The sequence below is a fragment of the Chelonia mydas genome, chromosome 14 (assembly GCF_015237465.2).
Source record: "Chelonia mydas isolate rCheMyd1 chromosome 14, rCheMyd1.pri.v2, whole genome shotgun sequence".
Lineage (NCBI taxonomy): Eukaryota > Metazoa > Chordata > Testudines > Cheloniidae > Chelonia > Chelonia mydas.
The window spans coordinates 24,963,893-24,983,818 of NC_051254.2; the positions used below are offsets into that span (position 1 = coordinate 24,963,893).

The window sequence follows — 19,926 nt, forward strand, 5'->3', positions numbered from 1 at the left end:
GGAGACTGGAGGCCTTGAACCCCCATTCTGCAGAGGATTAGGTTAGTGCCAAGGGGAATTCTGATCCTACATGTGTATCCAAGTCAGTCTCTTACTCCTGACAAGGCATGCACCTCGCTCACACAGAGGGAGGGTTCTAGTGTCACCTGGGAGCGGCTGCTCTAACAGTGCCCTACAGGGTTCCCTCTGGACAAGCGGCTTTTCAGTTCTTACTGTGCAAGTGGCACAGAAAAGCCCTCTTTTCACACTCCTCCTCTTGGCCTCTACACCAGTGGGACCAGGCAAGGCGGGCTCCTGGGCACGAAGCTGGCAGCCAGCAAACGCTGCAGACATGAACTCCCCTACGTTTGCAGCAATGCCATGAAAGGCCAATAGCTGCAAAACTAGCCTTCTTCAGAAGAGCTCCCTCTGGACACCTCCCCAGCTGTCAAGTTTACCCAAGCATACTGATTGTGGCAACTGAAGACTTCACCTCCAGCTGCTAAGCAAACAGTCAACCTCTAGGGGAGATCCCTGTACCCAGGAAAGTGCTGCGAGTGGAACCCACTGTGCCGGGGAAGCTCATTGAAAGCCTACTATCCTGGGTTCAGCAACAGATCTGCAAACGGCCTGATTTTCAGCACAGCCCACCTCCCTTGAGAGCCTGGCTCCAAGTTCCCAACTTACTCTCATGTGATCAAATGCGATTCCAACCTTGTCAGAGAAATCTGCACTGAAGAGCGGGATCTTGGCATACCGCTGGCTGAAGTGATTGAGCATGATGAATTCTGCATTCATCTTCATCCCAACCCCAATCGCCTGGGATGTCGTGCTGCAAGGGGAGCAGGGAACAAGACTGAACTGTTAGGAGAACTCTGGTGACTGGACAAAGGCCAGACAGCACAGCCCTCTCCATGAGGGGACCGGGAGGCAGCGTTACCAAGTGCTAATGCCCCTAGCCTTTACCCAACACAGGCAAAACATGCCAGCTGGAGCTCAAGTGCATGAGAACTTGAATTGCTCGTTTTATCAGCCAGTGCATGAAGACAGCTTGCTCATCAGCAGATGTGGCATACAGCAAGTGAGTTACACTTGCCCCTCCAGCAACGAGGAGGGGGCAAGCAAGGCTGCAGTGAGCGGGGTGTTCATTTTTTAGAAGAATTCTGGGAGCATGGGGTATAGTTGCATGCTTGTCACTGGTGGAGCCAGCTTGTCGATCCCAACTTCCTTCCCCCGCCCCCCATCCCATGTACCAGAACTACACCCACATCCCCCCCCTTACCCAAGACGCTGTGCTTGGGTCTTGTCTGCATCCACGTAGGGCACAGTGCTCCCCTTCTCACCCCCTTTGAATTGGCAATCACAAGGCACAAACCAGTCCTGAGAGACACAGCTCAGATGGGTCCCAAAGTGAATTGAAGAGTAAGAAGGGTACCAAATGATCCAAGTCCTCACCCCAATGCCAATGGGTAAACAGCTAAGGGCCCCCTCTAGCAGAGCACATTTCTCCAGCTACCCAGCTGTACAGTAACAGCTCCCTATCCTGAGGGGATGCCCCTTGCATCCAGGTTACAGAACCAGTTAGTTCACCATCAATAAGAGGTGGAACTCTCTAACTGGGATCCTCCAGAGCCTGGAGATGTGTGCGCACCCAGGACATCCTGGGAAGCAGAAACCTCCTTCATCACCAGCTCCGAGGGCCAAGCCCAGTTCTGTATCTCACTCCTAGGGAGAGAGAACCAGTTCCCAGAAATACTCTACCTGTGCGTCTTCTCTACTGCCTCTTCTTCCAAGCCATCCTCTAACGTTGCTTCATGGATCAGCAGCGTAGTGTCTTTCCCTGTGTAAGGCCACATAGTCATTCCCTCCTTCTGGTGGAACATACCATGTCAGACGGGGGAATTTATCAAGTAGACGTGTACTATGTTTATTAGGGGACAAGTGTGCTTCTCTACCCCCAATATTTCCAGCAGTGAACCCACAAAGAAAGGCATAAAGAATGCATCCCAATGCTTGTCCCCCTGACCAGCATAGCTAGGTATCAGAGGGGTAGCCGTGTTTGCCGCTTTTACAGATCCAGACTAAGAGTCCTGTGGCACCTTATAGACTAAGGGACGTACTGGAGCATAAGCTTTTGTGGGTGAATACCCACTTCTTCCGACGTAGCTAGTGTTAGTCTTAATACTAATAGCACATGGGTCAACATACAGATCTTGTTCTGTTCTTAGATTAGCATAGTCTCTGCTCGGAGCCCAAGACCACTTCCCTGCAGCATTTTGAGATGCCACACCCCAACACTTGCAAGAGCAGATTAGGGAAGGTTTACCGACATCTCTTTCACTCACTAACAGGCTAACGGCGGTTGGCAAAGCGATTACAGTGTGTTTTCAACTCACCCATTTGGACCAAGGCCTCACAGGGCATCGTGTCACCAGAATAGACTATTTTCCAGCCAGATGTGTGTTCCATCGAACAAGCAAAGGCATTTTTACAGTGCCGCACCTCACAAGTCTGGAACTGAACAGGACCACAAGCGTTATCCACCATAGGTTACCCCTAAACTCTTCTCGCTGCCTTTTCCCAGCCGCCAGCCAGCTTACCTCCGCAAAGTCATACTTCTCCAGCAGTGAGCTAATCAGAGCTTTGGCTTTAGGTCCGATGACTTGCGCTCCTTCCACCAGAAATTTGGCAGGAATCATACTGCAGAGGAAAAAGGGGAGATGTTTAGGAAGTCAAGGCTACACTGAAAACTGTTCACGTCAGCAGAGCAGCACGTTCCATTTGGGAAACTGCAACCTATTGTAGTACAGCGAGACTTCCCCAGGACATGTCTACTAGGTCTGTGCTGGGGTGTTCATGTTTTATTTTTCCAACTTCAGATTGTTAATCCTCACCAAACCCTGCCTCGAGTCCCAGGGCAGGTGCCTTGCCCAGGAGAACACCTTTCCTCCATGCCCTTGCGCACAGCTCTCCTCCCCCACCCTGCCTCCATAAGCAGGGAAGACTCATCCACCAAATACCCTCTTCCCACCTTAAAATTAATTTCCCTTCCTGGAATCCTTCCTCCCTTGTTCTCACACTCTCTTGCCTGGGCTGTTGCTTCATACTCATTTGTTTTATGCTCAAGGTCTTGCTGGAGTGCCATGCAAGTTTTCCATCATCTCATAAATGACTAGTACAATTCAGCAATGACAAGCCACCTCCACCCTTTTCAAACTACAACATATGGAAACATGCACTGGGGAAAGTCAGAGCATCCTCCGTTGCGTTAGTGGAACTGCCTGCAAAGCACCCTGGATGAGCACCAAAGAGAGCACAGGCCTAGAAGGAGCCTATTCTGAGCAGATCTCAGCAACTTCTAAAGCTATATGGTGCTGGACTGCTTCCCCCCCGCCGACCGTTGGGTCACAAGGCCCTGTAACTCCAAATACACAGTGTCCAGGCCCATAGTGTAACAAGGAGGGAGCCTGGCCGCTGAAAGATCAAGTCTAGCTACTGGTATGCAACTGCAAAACCTAAAGTGATCCTTTGATATAAGGCCTCAGCAGTCATGCCTCCTACAAACAAGCAGGAGCTTTTCCCAAGTGCTCAGCATTGGCCTGACTCTGCCTCTACTGAAGCGAATGGGAGTTTGGCCATACACCTCATCAAGAGCGGAGGTACGCCAACGCTGGCAGTCTGAAAAGCCCACACAGTAGAACAGAGCAACCCGTCTCCACACAGTGTTGTGAATCATTTTCTGAAGTTGTGTTTAGTGTAACTGGAGAACATATCCATGAGGTTAAACCCACAGCAGCTCTGCTGAGAGCAGGGTAAAGCTCCTGGAGTTTTCGGGAGGCCTTACTGGCCTGGGCTGGTGAAGGGGTAGTTCTGACATATTACACAATGCAGCTCAGACCTGCTAACCAATTCTACTAGGGCAGTGGTTTTCAAACTTTTTGGGCTGCATACCCCTTTCCAAATAAGGTAGTCTACTGTGTACCCACATCTGAGATAAGCAGAAACAGTGTGGGGAGATTGGGGGAATGCAGAGTCATGTGCCCCCCCTCCCATATTTCTGCCTTCCATTTAGCAACAGCTTCTAGAGTTTTTCAAACTGTGGGGCGGCCCCCTTGGGTGCATGGAGAAACATTTTGGGGGGAGCAGCGACATCGTGTGGCAGGGCTCGGAAACGGAATGTCACCTTCACCCCTCTGAGGTGAGCCACCTAGCCCGTCTGGCTTGGGGGGGGGGGGGGGGTGTTGGGGAGCCACTCAGCTCAAAAACTTTGAAGACAGTTGCCTGCTATCACTACTTGCTCCCATAAATGCTCCTCTGAGCCTCCCTAGGGGGGCATACCCCAAAGCTCGTAAACCTCTGATTTGGAGTTGCACGGCAGAAAGGAAACTTACACCAATACAGTTTGATTGAAGGGAGAGATTCAATGTTGATTAGATTGCCAAGTTTTACTAAATAAAAAGGCAGTGTCTGCCATTACAGGATTTTTCTCACGTACCCGACGAGGGTCAGTGTACGTGTTTGCAAAATCACTGTACTAGGGTCTGCCTACACAGCAACTAGACACCTGCGGTGGCCTGTGCCAGCAGGGCTCTCTCAGTACTGTGTAGACTTCCGGACTCAGGCCGCAGCCCAAGCTCTGGGGCCCTCCCACCTCGCAGGGTCTCGGAGCCCTGGGAAGTCTACACAGCAATGAACCTGCTCAGCAGCCTGAGCCCCACGGACCCGAGTTGGCTGGCACAGACCAGCCACAGGTGTCTAGCTGCTGTGTCGACATCAGCTCATTGTGGTACATTTAGGGTGGATTAGAAGTCTGACAATTGGTTGTTTTGCCCATATCATGGGCCAACCATTACCTCCTGTGGGCTGAGGCTTTGGTCTGCCATCAGAGGCAACTGGGAACAGAACTTTCTAATGGGCACCGGGGAATGCAACAGGACTTTCCTCAGAGAACCCCTGCATTGATGGTTGGTAGGACTTTATGATCGGAGAGTTAACAATCAGTGTCCACTGGGACACCTTCCCCCTCAAGGATCACCCCGCTAAGCACGTGACCTATGACAACTCAAAGAGGAGTGCAAGTTCCAGGCCAAAAGCTGCTGGAGTGCAACCAAGTTCCTTTGTGCTTATGCAGTAGCCAAAGAAAAACTGGATTGTTGCCTGCAGAGTCCTGATCTTTTTCAAGAGGTAGGCAGCCTGGCCAGTCTGAGCTGGGTCTGCCAGGTGGCTGATTACAGACCCTCACATCCTAGAAAAGCTTTGTCATTACTGGGAGAGTTTGAATTCCAAGGACCTAGACGAGACTCTGCTGTGCATGCTCACAGGGAAAGCTCTCAACGCCCAGCTTTCTCAGCTTGGGTTTTGGCCAGCGGCACTCTGAGCTGTTGGACGAATACTGGAGCTGTTGGTGGAATTTAGTTCCATTCTCCATGCTTTGGCCCCCCCATCCTAGCTAGTTACCACTCATCACAAGGTGTTGACTAGCAGCAGCAGAGGGGGCTGCTCTTAAGCAAATCTATTTCCTTCCTGTCAGAGTTCCCAGAGTAGTTTTGGGCAACGGCTCTTCCTCCAAGGAGGAATGCCCCAGAGTTCCATTGGTCCCCCTCCGTATGTATCACACTGTGGAGGAGGGGGGTGGAAGAAAAGAGAGACTGGCGGCTTTGGCACGTAGATGAGAGTCAGTGGCTGAGGCTCGATCCTGACAAAGATGAGGTGACATGACTGTCAGATGACCATCACACGTGCCACCATCAGCCATGCCTTTGTCAGCTTGAGATTAGACACAGCAATGGCCTCTATCTGTGGGACACCTAAAAACCCCCTGGGGAGCAGATACATGACATGGCAGCTCACTGCTGGGAGCACACTATGCCAATGGCTCCAGAACCTGCCTCTGCCTCTCTCAAAACGGAGGCCCCATTTTTACAAGATAACCTGTCACCAGTCCTTCAAGTACCCAGTGAACCTGCCCTAGGCCCTTGGGGGCTGCTTTCTACCTCTTCCCTCAGGATTTAGTGGGCAGAGTTGGGTGATTATAGCCCAAGAGTACACACCTAAAAGGAAGGGACTATCATCCAGAACCAGTAACAACTAGCAGGTTAGCCCATTAAGGCAACAGGAGATTGGGTAAGTGGGATCGAGGCAAGGAAGGGGGTGAGGGCTAACCAGCAGATACTGACTAGGAATTGGCTAGTCAACTGTTAATGTTGACAACCCCTGGGTGAGTCCTGGTTGGGTTGTTCATAGTCATGCTGACCCTTTTACACCCCTAAGTAAGGGAGAGCAGAATCCCTAAAGGAACTGCAATCTTCACTTGTCTGGAGCCGTGGGTCAGAAGCCAGCCTGCCCACTCAGGCTCTGACACAGGAAATGGCAACACCCCATCTTGGGTAGACATATAAGCTCTAGCTTTGAACAAGCCAGTGTGCTAAAAATAGCAGCATGGCTGTAAGGATGAGCCACCCGAGCACAATCTGGTCCATGATCCTAGGTAAGTACATGGGTGTCTAGCCTGAGCCGCTGTGACCACAATGCTATTTTTAGCATGTTAGCTGGATCAGAGCTAGTTTGTGTTTTCATGTGGTCAGGGGAGCATGCTCCCCAGCTGCAGCCTAAATGTACCCAAAGTGTCAGGGATGGGCTGCCTAACCCAGCAGCAAGAACCTCTCCCCCTTCGGCCTTGGGATTCCTGGCCTCAGGGCTGGTGACAGAGCTGGCAATGAGGGGCTGGGGAACAAACGTTACCCTATGGGGCAAGGTCAGTGCTCTCCTGCACCCAGCTGCTGCAGTGATTAGTGGCTAATGCCTGGCTTCCAGGCATGTGCCCTTGGAATACAATCACCTGACCCTACACACTGAGTCCCAAGGGAAGACAAAGGAGAAACCAGCACCTCCAAGTACTCTACAGCCTGCCACAAGGCCTGTGATTTGGAGCTATACTCCAGCCCCAGCAGTGCAGGCTGCAAAACCCACCTGTGCGCTCAGGCTCCAGGGGAGGAAGGAGCAAGAAGTCAGTGTCTGAAGTGGGGTATTGGAGATCAGCCCTTTTGGCTAGTTAGCAGCAAAATGTCACCTCGCTGCAAAAACTAAGATTTTCTGACCAGCTGCATTTAAGTGCTCGTCAATTGCAGAGATCAATCGAAATACAGCAGACAGGGCCTGTACCGCATGCCGCACGGGCAAAGCAGCGGTTTGCCCTGGCCCATGAACGACAAGGACACAGCGAGAGTATTTCCCACTAATTCAACTACCTGCGACTAGCCAGGGAGGCACTCACTTGACATGACCAAGAATCTCTTGGCAGTTGTTGTGATACTGGTGTAGCCATGCCATGATCTGCGTGGGCGCTATCAGCAGCAGCGGGCTGGGTGGCTGACCAAGGGATGCCTGAAAGCAGAACAGGCAAGGAAGAGTCAGTACCGGGGGGCGCTTCAGAAATTTACACAAGGCAGGACATAGTCTAGGGAGAGGCAGGTGTTGCTCCACTGATGTCAGTGGAACCACATCCACTGGCACCAGGGGTAACCTTGGCCCCAAGGTTTAAATGGCAGCGAAAGAGCTGTGGTACTTACGAATGCTCGCTGTCTCTCCAGCAGAATGTTCAACAAGCCCTAGAAGAGAGAATATGGAAGAACCATTGTCAGCCGGTTACTGTGTAATAAACCCACATCAGTGAAGCAGGGCTGCGCTAACAGAGCCGATTTCACAGCCATTCCACCAGCTCAGTGAAGTGTGGGGCACCGCTTGAGGGACACACTAGAGGAAGGTCACGTGTAAATTGGAGCATTGCTCCTAGCCCTCCCCACCGATGCTGCCTCTGCCCAGATGACCTTTGCCCCCCCAGAGCAGCTGAGAGGAGGCAATCCTGTAGCCCAATCCTCATAAATCTGTGTCCTAAAACCTCATGTCTGAAAGCTATAACCCTTATAAAGACTGGCGGGGGGGGGGGGGGGGGGGGGGGGGGGGGGGGGAAGAGGGGTGCACGGGGAGGAGAAAAGGAGAAACTCTGCAGCTGAGGCAATGTCAGCCAGAAAGGAGAAAACCCTAACCTCCTTTCCGAGTTCTGTGCCACAGCTGTGTTAGCTAGCAGCAGAGAACCCTCTGATCTAACGCCCACTGGTTCTGAAGAGCTAGTGACACACCACTAAAGTACTTGATATTAGACCTTACCCCGATTCTGCCAAGGATGTAGCTGCCCCTTTTCCCCACAACCCTTGGAGAAAGGGAAGCCCTTCTGTGAAGTGCAAGCTATCAGGGTATGAAATGCAGCCTGCCTGGACCAAGCCAGCATGAAACAGGGAGCCTGCTAGTTTGCTGAAGCTTCTTGTGAAAGCACATTCCAAGCAGTGAAGAGTGCTGAATTTATACCCCTGGGAGGTCGAGAGCCCCCCGTAACCGCTACTGCAAAAATCCAATTTATTCACCTAGCCCCAGAAACATGCCTGAACCCAGATTTGCAGGGACCAGTGCTAGGAAGAGACAGGATTAATAGCTGAGCAGAATTCAGCAAAGTTTGGGGATTCCACAGTGGGAAGAACAGCTTATGAGATAAAGCTGGGAGGCTAGAACCAGTATTAATTCCAGGAATATCTAAAAACAGGGGCAACAGAATCACATGCAGCAGAGCAGGGCAGGATGTTTGATGGAGACACTGGAATGGTTACAGAGCTAAAACAGGAGTGAAACACTCACAGGAGAAAATGAACAGTATATGGCAGAACTTTCTGTGACAAGAGCCACACTGAAGTGGATACAACCCACACCCAGCTGGGAACTCACCTTCTCTAACTCAGTCACCCCCAGCGATACTCACTGTGTGATGATCGGCATGGATGTGAGACAAAAACACGGCTGCTGTGTTGCACAGGATTTTGTCCACCTGGTCCCCGTAGTGGCGACAGAGCTGGCCAAACGTTCCCTCCCCACAGTCCAGGAGCAGTGACTGGGTAGGGCTGGCAAGAGGAAAGAGCGGGTGTATTGCTGGCAGTAACCGGAATGGATGACAACAGATGAACGCTGCCCAGCACGCCAGCTCAGAGTGTGATCTGGGAAGGCAGCAGTTGGGGGTGAAAGGCAGCAAACAGCATTTCTGCCACTAGTGCTGTCTCTCCGTAGAAAGGACGTGGAGGGGCCAACTCTGAAAGTTCAGTCTCCATAGCGGCTTCAGCTCTTGTTCTCTGACCTGATGCTGACAGGAATGGGGACGCCTGATGCCAAGCAGAGTGGCTGTCTGAACACGCCCTGCAAAGGCAGTCACAAGACCACATGTGGGAAGCACTTTGCCCTTCTACAATGAGAACCTTGAGTACCGTTTGAACTAGTGACCAAGGTTCAAACACTCCCAGGCCCGTTCCCCATCCCTTCATTGCCTGCCTGGTTAATAGGTCCATGAACTCCAAGTGAGGCACACATCCAGTATGCTGGCACATCTGTCTAGCCACCCACACAACACCCCCCTGCAATTCCACACGTCCTGGAAGGGAAAGGTACAGAGAGCTAGTATTTACCTGCTATTTATCAGGGTGGAGCTGACATTCCGGATTTTCATTGGAATTGCAGAGCCTGTTCCTAGGAAGACTATTTCCGGGTAATGCTCAGTTTTACCTAGAGAAAATATGTAACATGCTTTGCATGAACGCTGGCAAGAGCCTGCTGCATTGTAGTATGTTTAGCTCCCAGCCAGGTTAGAAGTTCAATATTGAAGCATAAGATTTCCAGATCCTGCCTCAGGCTAGCCAGCTCATCCAACTGGGTTTTGACCCCCAGCCTCCAAGCTCCCCACAGCATCAATACTAATGGGATGGGGAAAAGATACAAAATCCTCTGTGAAATGATAGCAGGACACCTTGCTGCATGTCCACCCAGAATGGAGGCAGATGAGTCAGGACTGGGCTTGGTAGTGACTGACACACACGGCTATCCAATGAGAAGGGACATGGCCCTCTTGGCAGGATAGCAGACAGGCAGTGCTGGCTTTTCCTGCAGTCATGGTTTAGATGTTGATTCACTGCCCGTGTCACACAGTGACATCAGTGCATAGCCAGATGACCAGATTTGGGCTCCAGAGGGAGCCAGCTGTGGATTAGATGCTGTTCCTCCCATACTTCACTATATGGCCAGCATGTTAGAACGCTGCCCATTTGGGATCGCAATTTTAAAAGCCCAAAGCAACTAGTGTTGAGCAGAGCACTGCAGTAGAATCCAATGCTGGGTTTTTGTTGGTGATTAAACCCGCCCCCTGCAGTGCTGGAGCCCCAAACCCAGCACCCTCAAGAGCCAAGAATGCAAACTGGCTTGTGCCATGCTGAGTGACAAAGAACATGCGGGAACAAGCCCATCCTGTGCTATGCTCGGCACTTGAAGCAACCCTAACAATATGCTGAGTTCATTAGCTTGCAGGGTGATGGGAATATTTCACTGTACAGCATCCTCTTAGAACGCAAGTCCCCAGTTTGTTTCTATCCAACAACTCAACTCACCTCCCCAGTCAAGCCAGACTTATCTACTACTCCAATCAAAGGGCCCTGCACGCTCTCCTCACCTGACTTGACCGGCCCAGCCTGCAGGCTCTCTCTGCACTCCTTCACACAGTCCTGGAAGCCAGGGAGCTCCAGGGCTTCAGCCACAAATTCACTGGAATTGCAGACAGCAACCACATCCCTGAAAGGATCCACAGACCACAGATCAGGATGTGGCTGGGTTGGGAGGGGGGCAACTGAAAACAGTTTAATTTATGGGGCAAAGTGTCAAATACTTAGATACTAGCCTACTTTGAAAGTTTCCTTAACAGTCCCCAGAGGTGCCTGCTTTAAAACTACAATCCACCAGGATTGCCAGCAGACTGCAGGAGGCACATGGGCTCTTGGAAATGGGCAACTAACTCCAGCAAGAGGGAATCATTGCATGACCTCAGGATTTGAGGGCTACATTGTGCAGGACTTGCTGGGACCCAGTGCACTGTTCAGGGGCAGCGTACAGCACCTGTGCCGGAACCTTCACTCACCCACGCTAGTTTCAGAGCCCACCTTCTTGCATGTATAGGAATATCCTGACAAGGTTTCAGGACAGCTATTGCATGCAGGTAGAGTGAAGCCTAAATGTTTAAACAGAATCCATTCCCCTTCCTCCCAATTGAATTTGGGACTTCCTTCTTCCTCTGAAGCCATCAGCCAACAGTTGGAGACAGGACACTGGACAGGGAGGACCAGTGATACAGAGACCTTTCTTCCATGGCTGGCTGGTGGGTCTTGCTCACACACTCAGGGTCATAATGTGGGGTTTGGAAGGAATTCTGTCCCCACACCTTGCCAGACTGGCAGGTACTATAGCATGTTTTGTTTTCCCTGCTGCAGCATGGGGCATTTCACCTGCTGGAATCATCTGGGTATGTCTGCCCTAATCAGTTCCTTGCTGTTGCAGGGGTCTTGGGCATTGGTACCCCCAGGCCTCTCCTGTTCTCAGCCTGGGGCACACCACTGTTTAGTATCTGGAGGACAAATGCTTTAGTCTAACCCAAGCCATGGGATTTGATACAGGGGTAACAGTGTAATGTAATGGCCTGTGATATACAGATCAGACTAGATCAGTGGTTCTCAACCAGGGTATGTGTGCCCTCGGGACACGAAGAGGTCTTCTGGGGGTACAATCAACTCATCTAGGTATTTGCCTAGTTTTACAACAGGCTACATAAAAAGCACTAGCTAAGTCAGTAAACTAAAATTTCATACACGCAATGGGCTTGTTTATCCTGCTCTATACACTGAAATGTAAGTGAGATATTTCTATTCCAGTTGGCTTGTTTTATAGTTTATGGTAAAAATGATAGAGCAAGCAATTTTTCAGTAAGTGTGCTCTGACACTTGTATTTTTGGGTCCGATTTTGTAAGTAAGTAGTTTTTAAAGTGAGGTGAGCCATGGGCTATGCAAGACAAAAATCAGACTCATGAAGAGGTACAGTAGTCTGGAAACACTGAGAACCATTGGATTAGATCTAAGGATTCCTTCTTGCCTTAAAACTATAAAATCTCTAGGACAGAAGACATACATTTAGGCATCCACTTGAACATTACACCTACAGGTCCAGTCAAATGTAGAGTCTAAGTGCTCTGGAGCACAGAGTCTTAGTAGAGACTTGTGTAGCATTCAGAAAATGGGGCCTTGGATTTCTTTGGGGACCCCACAATGCAACCCCCCTTCACATCCACCCCACAATGAGCTGTTGAAAGTTTCTCCAGGGGTCTGGTCCTGCACAGACTGGCCCATAATCAGAGTGCAAAGGTGACTTCAAGCCACCTTTGCTTCACCACCATTTAGATGCTGAATGCTCCTTGGTCTCAACTCATCATCTGATCTTCTAAAATGACTTCTGCTCCCATGCAGATGCCTGCGGCAGGAGGCCAGATCTCTCTTCAGTTTATATATTACCAAGGGTACCAACCTCTGCCACTGCGGTTTCGGTCTCAGCTGGTATCTCAGGAGGCACTCTCCCCGCACAACAGGCACGCTAAAAGTGGCCTCTTCTTCCTGGAGAGGAGACAGAAGGAGCAACCTGTAAGCATGCACGAGATTGCCTCTGCAGACACCTGCAGACAGGCGCAGCCTCTTACCCGACTCTGGTAGCTAGTTAACAGTGGGAAGATTTCTGAGTGAATGAGGTTCAGCTGGGTTTGGATCTTGTGGCTGCGGAGATAGTGCACAGTGTTTGCATTTTCATTAAGTATCAAGTGTTCAGTTGTGCGTCCAAACCTGGAGAAAGAAAAAGGAATAGTAAGATGTGTTCAGATACAAGACTACTTCAGCTCCAACCCACTGCTGGGCACCCGATACCATTAACTAACCAACCACTGTTCTCTGAACTGACCACACATGCCCTGACCCATGGCTGTTATTAGCCAGTCTGGGATCACAGAGTTTGTGGGTTAGCTTTCCTTCAAGGTTATTTTAAGTCAACTTAATTAAATAAAAGCAATGTACCTTTCCAGCCACTGTTTGTACCGGCTGTCTCGAAGCACTGACTCTGGGGTGATGTGAATAACCAAGGCCACGTGACCCTCAGCCTTCCCTTCTTGGTACCTACAATAGACATTTAAGATCAAAGATGACAACAATGCTTGGCTCCTATTACACAGAGATCTCACCTCCTCACCTAAGAGGACAAGGCTGCTCTCCAGAATCTATTTACTACCAAGGACTCCATAGAGCAGAGACTATTGCCTCCAGGAAGGAAGCCCAGCAGAGAGAGGTTAAAGCTCAGATCTGAGAGTCAAGGAGTTCTGGATTCTACTCCACACTCGCCAAGATCCACAGTTGCCTTGGGCCTCTGATCCCACTGCCTCCATCTATACGAGGGGGACAATTGCTCACAAGCAAGAGGGAGACCAAGGACAGGGTAGGCCCATTACTCAGTGAGTGGGGGAAGACAACAGAAAATGTGGAAATAGGGGAAGTGCTAAACGACTGTCTCAGTTTTCACCAAAAAGTTTAGTCGCAGTTGGACATCTAACACCGTGAACGCCAGTAAAAATGAGGTAGGATAAGAGGCATTTAGGATAAGGAAAGAACAAGTTAAAAATGACCCAGGCAAGTTAGATGTCTTCCAGTTACCAGGTCCTGATGAAATATATCCTAGAATACTCAAGGAGCTGACTGAGCAGATATCTGAGCCATTAGCGATTATCTTTGAAAAAAGTCATAGAAGATGGGTGAGGTTCCACAGGATAGGAAAAGGGCAAATATAGTGCCAATCTATACAAAAAAAAAAAAAAAAAAAAAAAGAGAGAAAGGACAACCTAGGGAATTACGGACCAGTCAGCCTAACTTCGGTACCTGGAAAGAATGGAGCAAATAATCTATTTGCAAACACCTAGAAGATAATAAGGTGATAAAGTAACAGTCAGCATGGATTTGTTAAGAACAAACTGTGTCAAAACAACCAGATAGCTTTCTCTGACAGGGTAACAAGCCTTGTAGCTGGTGGGGGGTAAGCGGTAGATGTGGCATATCTTGACTTTAGTAAGGTTTTTGATACTGCCTCGCATGACCTTGTCATAAACAGCTAGGAAAATACAACCTAGGTGGAGCTACTATTAGCTGAGTGCATAACTACACTCTGGGTATGGCTTTCCAATTAGTTATCTGTGGTTCACAGTCCAGGTGGAAGAGCATATCAAGTGGGGTCCCGCAGGGATCAGTTCAGGGCCATTGTCAGCCTCTGTTTGCCAGAAGCTGGGAATGGGCGACAGGGGATGGATCACTTGATTACCTGTTCTGTTCATTCCCTCTGAAGCACCTGAAGACAGGATACTGGGCTAGACCGACCTTTGGTCTGACCCAGTATGGCCATTCTTATGTTCCTAAATGATTTAGAAAATTACATAGAGAGTACACTTAAAAAAAAAAAAAAAAATAGTGGACAATACCAGGAGGGGTTGCAAGTGCTTTGTAGGCTAGGATTAAAATTCAAAATGATCTGGACAAACTGGAGAAATGGTCTGAAGTAAATAGGAAGACATTCAATAAGGACAAATGCAAAGTACTCCACCTAGGAAGCAGCAATCAGTTGCACACGTACAAAATGGGAAATTACTGCCTAGGAAGGAGTACTCTAGAAAGGGATCTGCAGGGGTCATAGAGGATCACAAGCAAAAAAGCAAATGTTCTGGGATCTATTAGTAGGAATGTTGTAAGCAAGATACTAGAGGTAATTCTTCCGCCCTACTCCATGCTGATTAGGCCTCAACTGGAGTACTGTGTCCAGTTCTAGGCGCCACCTTTCAGAAAAGGTGAACTGGAGAATATCCACAGAAGAGCAACAAAAATGATTAAAGGTCTCGAAAACATGACCTGTGAGGGAAGATAGTCAATTTTTCTCAATCTTTAGTCTGGAAAAGAGAAGACCGTAACAGTTTTCAAGTACAGAAAAGGAAGAGGGAGTAAAATGGTTCTGCTTAGCCTCTGAAGACAGAAGCCGCAATGGGCTTAAACTGCAGCAAGGGTGGTTTAGGTTGAACATTAGGAAAAACTTCCTTTCAGGCACTGGAATAAATTGCCTATTGAGGTTGTGGAATCCTCATCATTTGAGATTTTCAAGAGCAGGTTAGACAAAAACCTATCAGGGATGATCTAGAGCAGGTGTTCTCCACCTTTTTCTTGCTGATGCCCCCCTCAACATGCTATTAAAAGAGAGAACACTTGGGCATAGGAATAGTTTTACTTCTATTGGGGGGGTGGGGGGCGGTGCAAGGACTGGCAGGGCTTGAGCCAGCTCCACACAGCAAGCACCACCTCCACCCCCACAACTCACTCAGGCCACCCAGCCTGGCTGGGCTATGGTGGGGACACAACCATAAAATAAAACTCAAAGTGGGGATTCAGTTCAAAAAGTTTGAAAACCACTCAGGGTGCAGGGAGGGGGTACCTAGGGCCTGTGTACAGGCTGGGGGCTCCTGCTTCAGCTCCTTCCTCCCCCTGGCTTGGGAGGTTTTCCGGCTTCAGCCCTGCGCTTCGCTCCTGGCTTGGGGGGGGGGGGGGAGAGAAGAAGAAGAGATGGGACACAACAGCCCCTCACGCCACTCTCAGCTTCAGCGCTGGGGCTCGGGGAACTATGTTTCAGCTACAGGGCTCCAAGTCCCCCTGAAAGGGCTTGCAGAACCCCATGGGGCTGCAGACCTCCGGTTGAAAACCACTGGTCTAGATAATACTTAGTCCTGCCTTGAGTGCAGGGGCCTAGACTAGATGACCTCCTGAGGTCCCTTCCAGCTCTACAATTCTATCTCTGCCAAGTGGGTGCGACATTAACAGCCAGTGTTCATTCAATTGCACTGTGGGGAGGATGCAGAAACTAAGTAATTTGCATGTTGGCAGATAACCCCAGTAGGGGAAGATTCCATGTTGCCTACCCCTCAGCTGGAAACTGACTTATCTCGAGGTATTCTTCAGAAGAATCCATTTCAAAGATTCAATGGACTACAGAAGAGAAGGGTACAGAACCCCAAGTTATCAGTCTTTCACCTAAGACAAAGTTACCAACCCTTTGACTTTGGAGGATAGATCCAAAAGGAGCTTGGTCAAAGATATTGACAGAAACTTGCTGAGGGGATTTTACCTTGAACCCAGTCTAGTCTGTTAGATTTTAGTGCCCAGAAAGTGTCTGTCTCTCTCACAACCATTTCGAACTTTAATCCTTATGCTCAGTTCAAGTCTCTCTGGAATTCAATAAACTTAATTTAAACCAACCCAGTACTGTGTTTGAACTGAACAGTTTGGGGACTCCAGTTACAGCAACAAACTGCTGGATACAGACTCTTTAAAGGAGCAACAAACCTTAACCTCCCTCTTATTGTTCCAGGACAGGGCTGGACATTTCAGAACAGGTTTTTGGGGAAATGCGGGGCTGAGGAGAGCGTGGAGTCACCTTACCAGTTTTTAACCAAGGCTGGTGGAGACCAGTAGAAGTCTGATGCTTCAAGTACGCTCCTGGATCCAAAGCGCTGGGCCAGGGCTGCCCAGTACATAGAGCAAGTGCATGCTTGTTGCTGACTGTGGGCATCCCAGACAGACATCTACAGCAGCGAAGCATGAAGCCACTGAAGAGTTACAGGGTAAGAGATAACTTCCCACATTCTGGGGTGAGATCCAGACTGAACAGTAGGTGAGCTCATTGTATGCAAAGACCTTTGAAATCTCAGCTACTTAGATGCAAGAACCCACTAAAAGGTGCGTATCATGCAGTCCAGTCACGTGACTATTGAAAACTAAGACAGCGGCAACCTCATGAAATATAGTAACTTACTAAGAGCACCAGAGAGAAATACTTTCCCCTCCCACCCCCAGAAAGCCCCTCTCCCAAGTAAGATGGGCCTTGCAGGGTGCCCTGAAGATGACTTTCCCCAAGGCCTGGAAGTTAAGCACCCTGCACAGAAAACACCCTGTCACAGCCCTGCCTCTCATACTTCAACTTCTGTGCCTCTGCTGATCTTTTTTGGTGGCTCTATATCTCGGTGCGCTATCTGCAGCTTTCCTAACCAGGCCATTCAGGGTGACTTTGCTGTCTGTGGCTCTGGCATTAGCCCACGAAGCATGTCAAATTCCATTTGTAACCAGGCTAACCGGAGATTTTCAGTTTCATAAAAAAAGGACTCAAGCCTGATACGCCTCCCCCACCAACCCTGTATTCCAGGGAACACCCTTCCCTCCCTCCACCTCCACTATACCTGCGGAACATGTCATTTTCACAGACGGCATCCACAAAGCCTTCATGAGGACATTCCACTACAATGAACACAGGGCCTGGATCAGGAGGAGTACAGACCTCTTCGGGCAGGATCTGCAATGAGGCACACAAGGGTTACACCCTGGTCAGTCTATGGTACATGCTGTCCGAACATGCCTGGATATGCAGCTCCCTTTTGGCAACATAACCAACAGCACATGCTGCTCAGTCACCAGCCTCACTTCATTCCTCTTCCACAGCCAGCTAGGGACCTCACAGAACTTGCTCGCTCATCAGCTGGGCGCCAGGGTGCTCTGCTCAATGGTCAGCGAGTCCAAGGACTCACGCTCCAGTTACCCGTTCTGGCACTGGAACCATTTTCTCTCCTCCTCCTCTCTCATTGATTTTGCTGGGTCAAATTGCCCAATGGATCCCTCACAATGGCCTCAACAAAGCAAGAAGCGTCTCAGCTGCACCTGAGGGAAATTCAGCTGCTTTCCCTCTGTGCACTGGGGCATGCACCTGTGAGCTACTTTGGGAAGCAGGGCCAGTTGTTGCTCACTCATATCTCCTGGGGGGGAGGGGAGGGCAGTGATTTTGTTTATGGATCCACCAGAAACACCCACAGTTAGGGTCTCTCCCCCTCACCAGCCACTAGCCTTGGAGATTATCCGTCTTAATCTATCCCCAAACAGAGCCTTTTAACCACTGGGGGGGGGGGGGGGGGTCACAGGATGATGAACAAGTGTAATCAGTGAGGGGGACCCCTGTTTATAGTGGGTCAGGTGTAGGCACTCTCTGGGTTTGAAAGCATAAGCACCCCTACTGCCTGAGCTAATGGACCAGCTTCATTAGCTCACAGGCTGTCGCAGACTCAAATTGCTATAACTGGACCAGCCACTGAAGCAGAGGAACAAACCACCACACTGTTGGCATGGGATACATGGCATTTCCATGTGTATCGCCAACCCTTCTCCCGTGATGGCAGATACTGTCCCATCTGCAGTGACAGGGACCCTGGGACAACCTGTTACCGAGGGAATGAGCCTGGGAAAGCTTGGAACTGAAACAAGCTGCCACGGAAGGCTATTGAATCTGAACAAACATGCAAGGCTTGTACTTGCCACTAAGAGGTATGGTTCAGGGACAGTTCAACCAATCCTACCACGAAACAGGAGAGCTGAGAGGACTGGACTGGTTACAGCTGCAGTCCATTCTGACCCAAAAAAGGGGATGATTGTGGTTGGTGTATGAGTGGCATTTAGTTACAACATTCTGGGAGAGATGGTCCCATAAGGAGCACTGGTTACAAACCCAGCCTGCAACACAGCTGGGATAGCCTAGAGTGTCATACCTCTCTGCCTTCAAACGTGACACTCTTTCCATCTTTGACCGCCGCAATGATGGGGCCAATGGCTGCTGTCCCACTAAGGATAAGAACACCAAGACAGCATTAGAGTGACAGCTTCCATACGACCAGGATCCTCCCACCACCCAAGCACACAGGCAGGGCTCTCATACTTACACTGGCAGGCCCAGCTCCTTCGCTTTGGCCACCAAGAAGTTTCCCTTCTTCGGGTGAAGCTGAAAATAATTTAAAAGAAAGAAGTGTTTCTCAAAGGTCCCATGGAACGAGTTACCAACTCTTTACAATGTTTAAACATGGATGGAAAAAGGGGAGAGGCAAAGATGGGTTCATGCCCTTACTGGCTCTGAAATGAGCCATGAAGAGGGCCTGTGGGAGAGATTTTTCCTCAGGAATTTATTTTATTTATTTATTTTTTTAAGTCTCAGGCACATCAAATCCTCTCTGTCCTGCTTCCGTGGCTGATCTGCCCAGAGGTATGGTTCTGGAGCTTCAACCCATAGAGGTAGAGAATAAGTTTTTCTTTTGAGTGTTCAGCAGCTGACTTACAAAAGTGTTACTTTGGGTAGCTCTTTATTTTTGTATTTTAAACAGCAACTAAAAGTCTTCCTACTCAAAATGAGCTTTCACTGCCGTTATGCGTCCAGTCTCAACCTCGCTAGTTCTCCAGTCGCCCATAGAGTCTTCTAGGAAGAGCAGGGTCAACAAGACCTGAATTTGTAGGGTAATAGACAAGCAGAAATAAAAATCTTTCTAGCCTTGAGGAAGCAGCAAATTAAAAAAGCTTCTCCTTTTGTGGGTCACTTCTAAGTGTGAAGCACCAGGTGGCATTCCAACCCCTCCGATTCTGAATCGCTAGATTTGAGTGCAGTGTTGCTGGATACAAAGGTTGGCATAGAATAACTATCCAAAAAACCCTACCCTGCTAGGTGGTGGTATTTGTAATTAAACTGGTCTAGATTAAAAAAAAAAAAAAAAGTAGGAACTCCTATTCCATATGACATTTCTTACTTTGCAGATGAAAGCCACCAACAGGGTTGGGTCTCTGCTGCCAACTCTCCTGTTGCCATCTTTAAAGAAAAAAGAAGGGAAAGTTACACAGGATGATGTAGTTTCAGCATCTTTTTCCTTAAACAAAAGGTACCAACTTCCTACAGTGTCCCATCCCTTCCAGTGAGTTCATACACAAGGGCCATAAAGCAGGCTAGGATTTAGTCATGAGTATTTTTAGTAGAACTCATGGACAAGTCATGGGTAATAAGCTAAAAATCATGGCTCACGACCTATACTACAAATACCTGACTAAATCTTAGCTGCCCAGAGCTGCCCAAGCAGCGGCTGGATTGCGGGGCTGCTTAAGCATCACACTGGCCAC

General features: G+C 49.4%; 1 protein-coding gene across 5 annotated transcripts in view; it reads right to left on the reverse strand.

The window, feature by feature from the left end:
• The window catches only part of ELAC2 (elaC ribonuclease Z 2), a 31,580-nt gene that overhangs the window by 1,634 nt on the left and 10,020 nt on the right, over positions 1-19,926 (reverse strand). For 3 of the 5 annotated variants that reach the window (XM_043527704.1, XM_043527705.1, XM_037913878.2), the window contains exons 8-23: positions 19,563-19,621; positions 18,711-18,769; positions 18,540-18,612; positions 17,187-17,299; positions 12,949-13,047; positions 12,582-12,720; positions 12,413-12,498; positions 10,517-10,635; positions 9,483-9,579; positions 8,789-8,927; positions 7,548-7,586; positions 7,253-7,362; positions 2,580-2,679; positions 2,376-2,496; positions 1,741-1,819; positions 667-811 (exon numbers count right to left, since the gene is read on the reverse strand). In XM_043527704.1, coding sequence (XP_043383639.1) covers positions 667-811; positions 1,741-1,819; positions 2,376-2,496; positions 2,580-2,679; positions 7,253-7,362; positions 7,548-7,586; positions 8,789-8,927; positions 9,483-9,579; positions 10,517-10,635; positions 12,413-12,498; positions 12,582-12,720; positions 12,949-13,047; positions 17,187-17,299; positions 18,540-18,612; positions 18,711-18,769; positions 19,563-19,621 — 1,577 coding nt within the window. The remainder of the gene's footprint in view (positions 1-666; positions 812-1,740; positions 1,820-2,375; positions 2,497-2,579; positions 2,680-7,252; positions 7,363-7,547; positions 7,587-8,788; positions 8,928-9,482; positions 9,580-10,516; positions 10,636-12,412; positions 12,499-12,581; positions 12,721-12,948; positions 13,048-17,186; positions 17,300-18,539; positions 18,613-18,710; positions 18,770-19,562; positions 19,622-19,926) is intronic. The other 2 variants (XM_043527703.1, XM_043527702.1) reach the window with 1 other exon arrangement.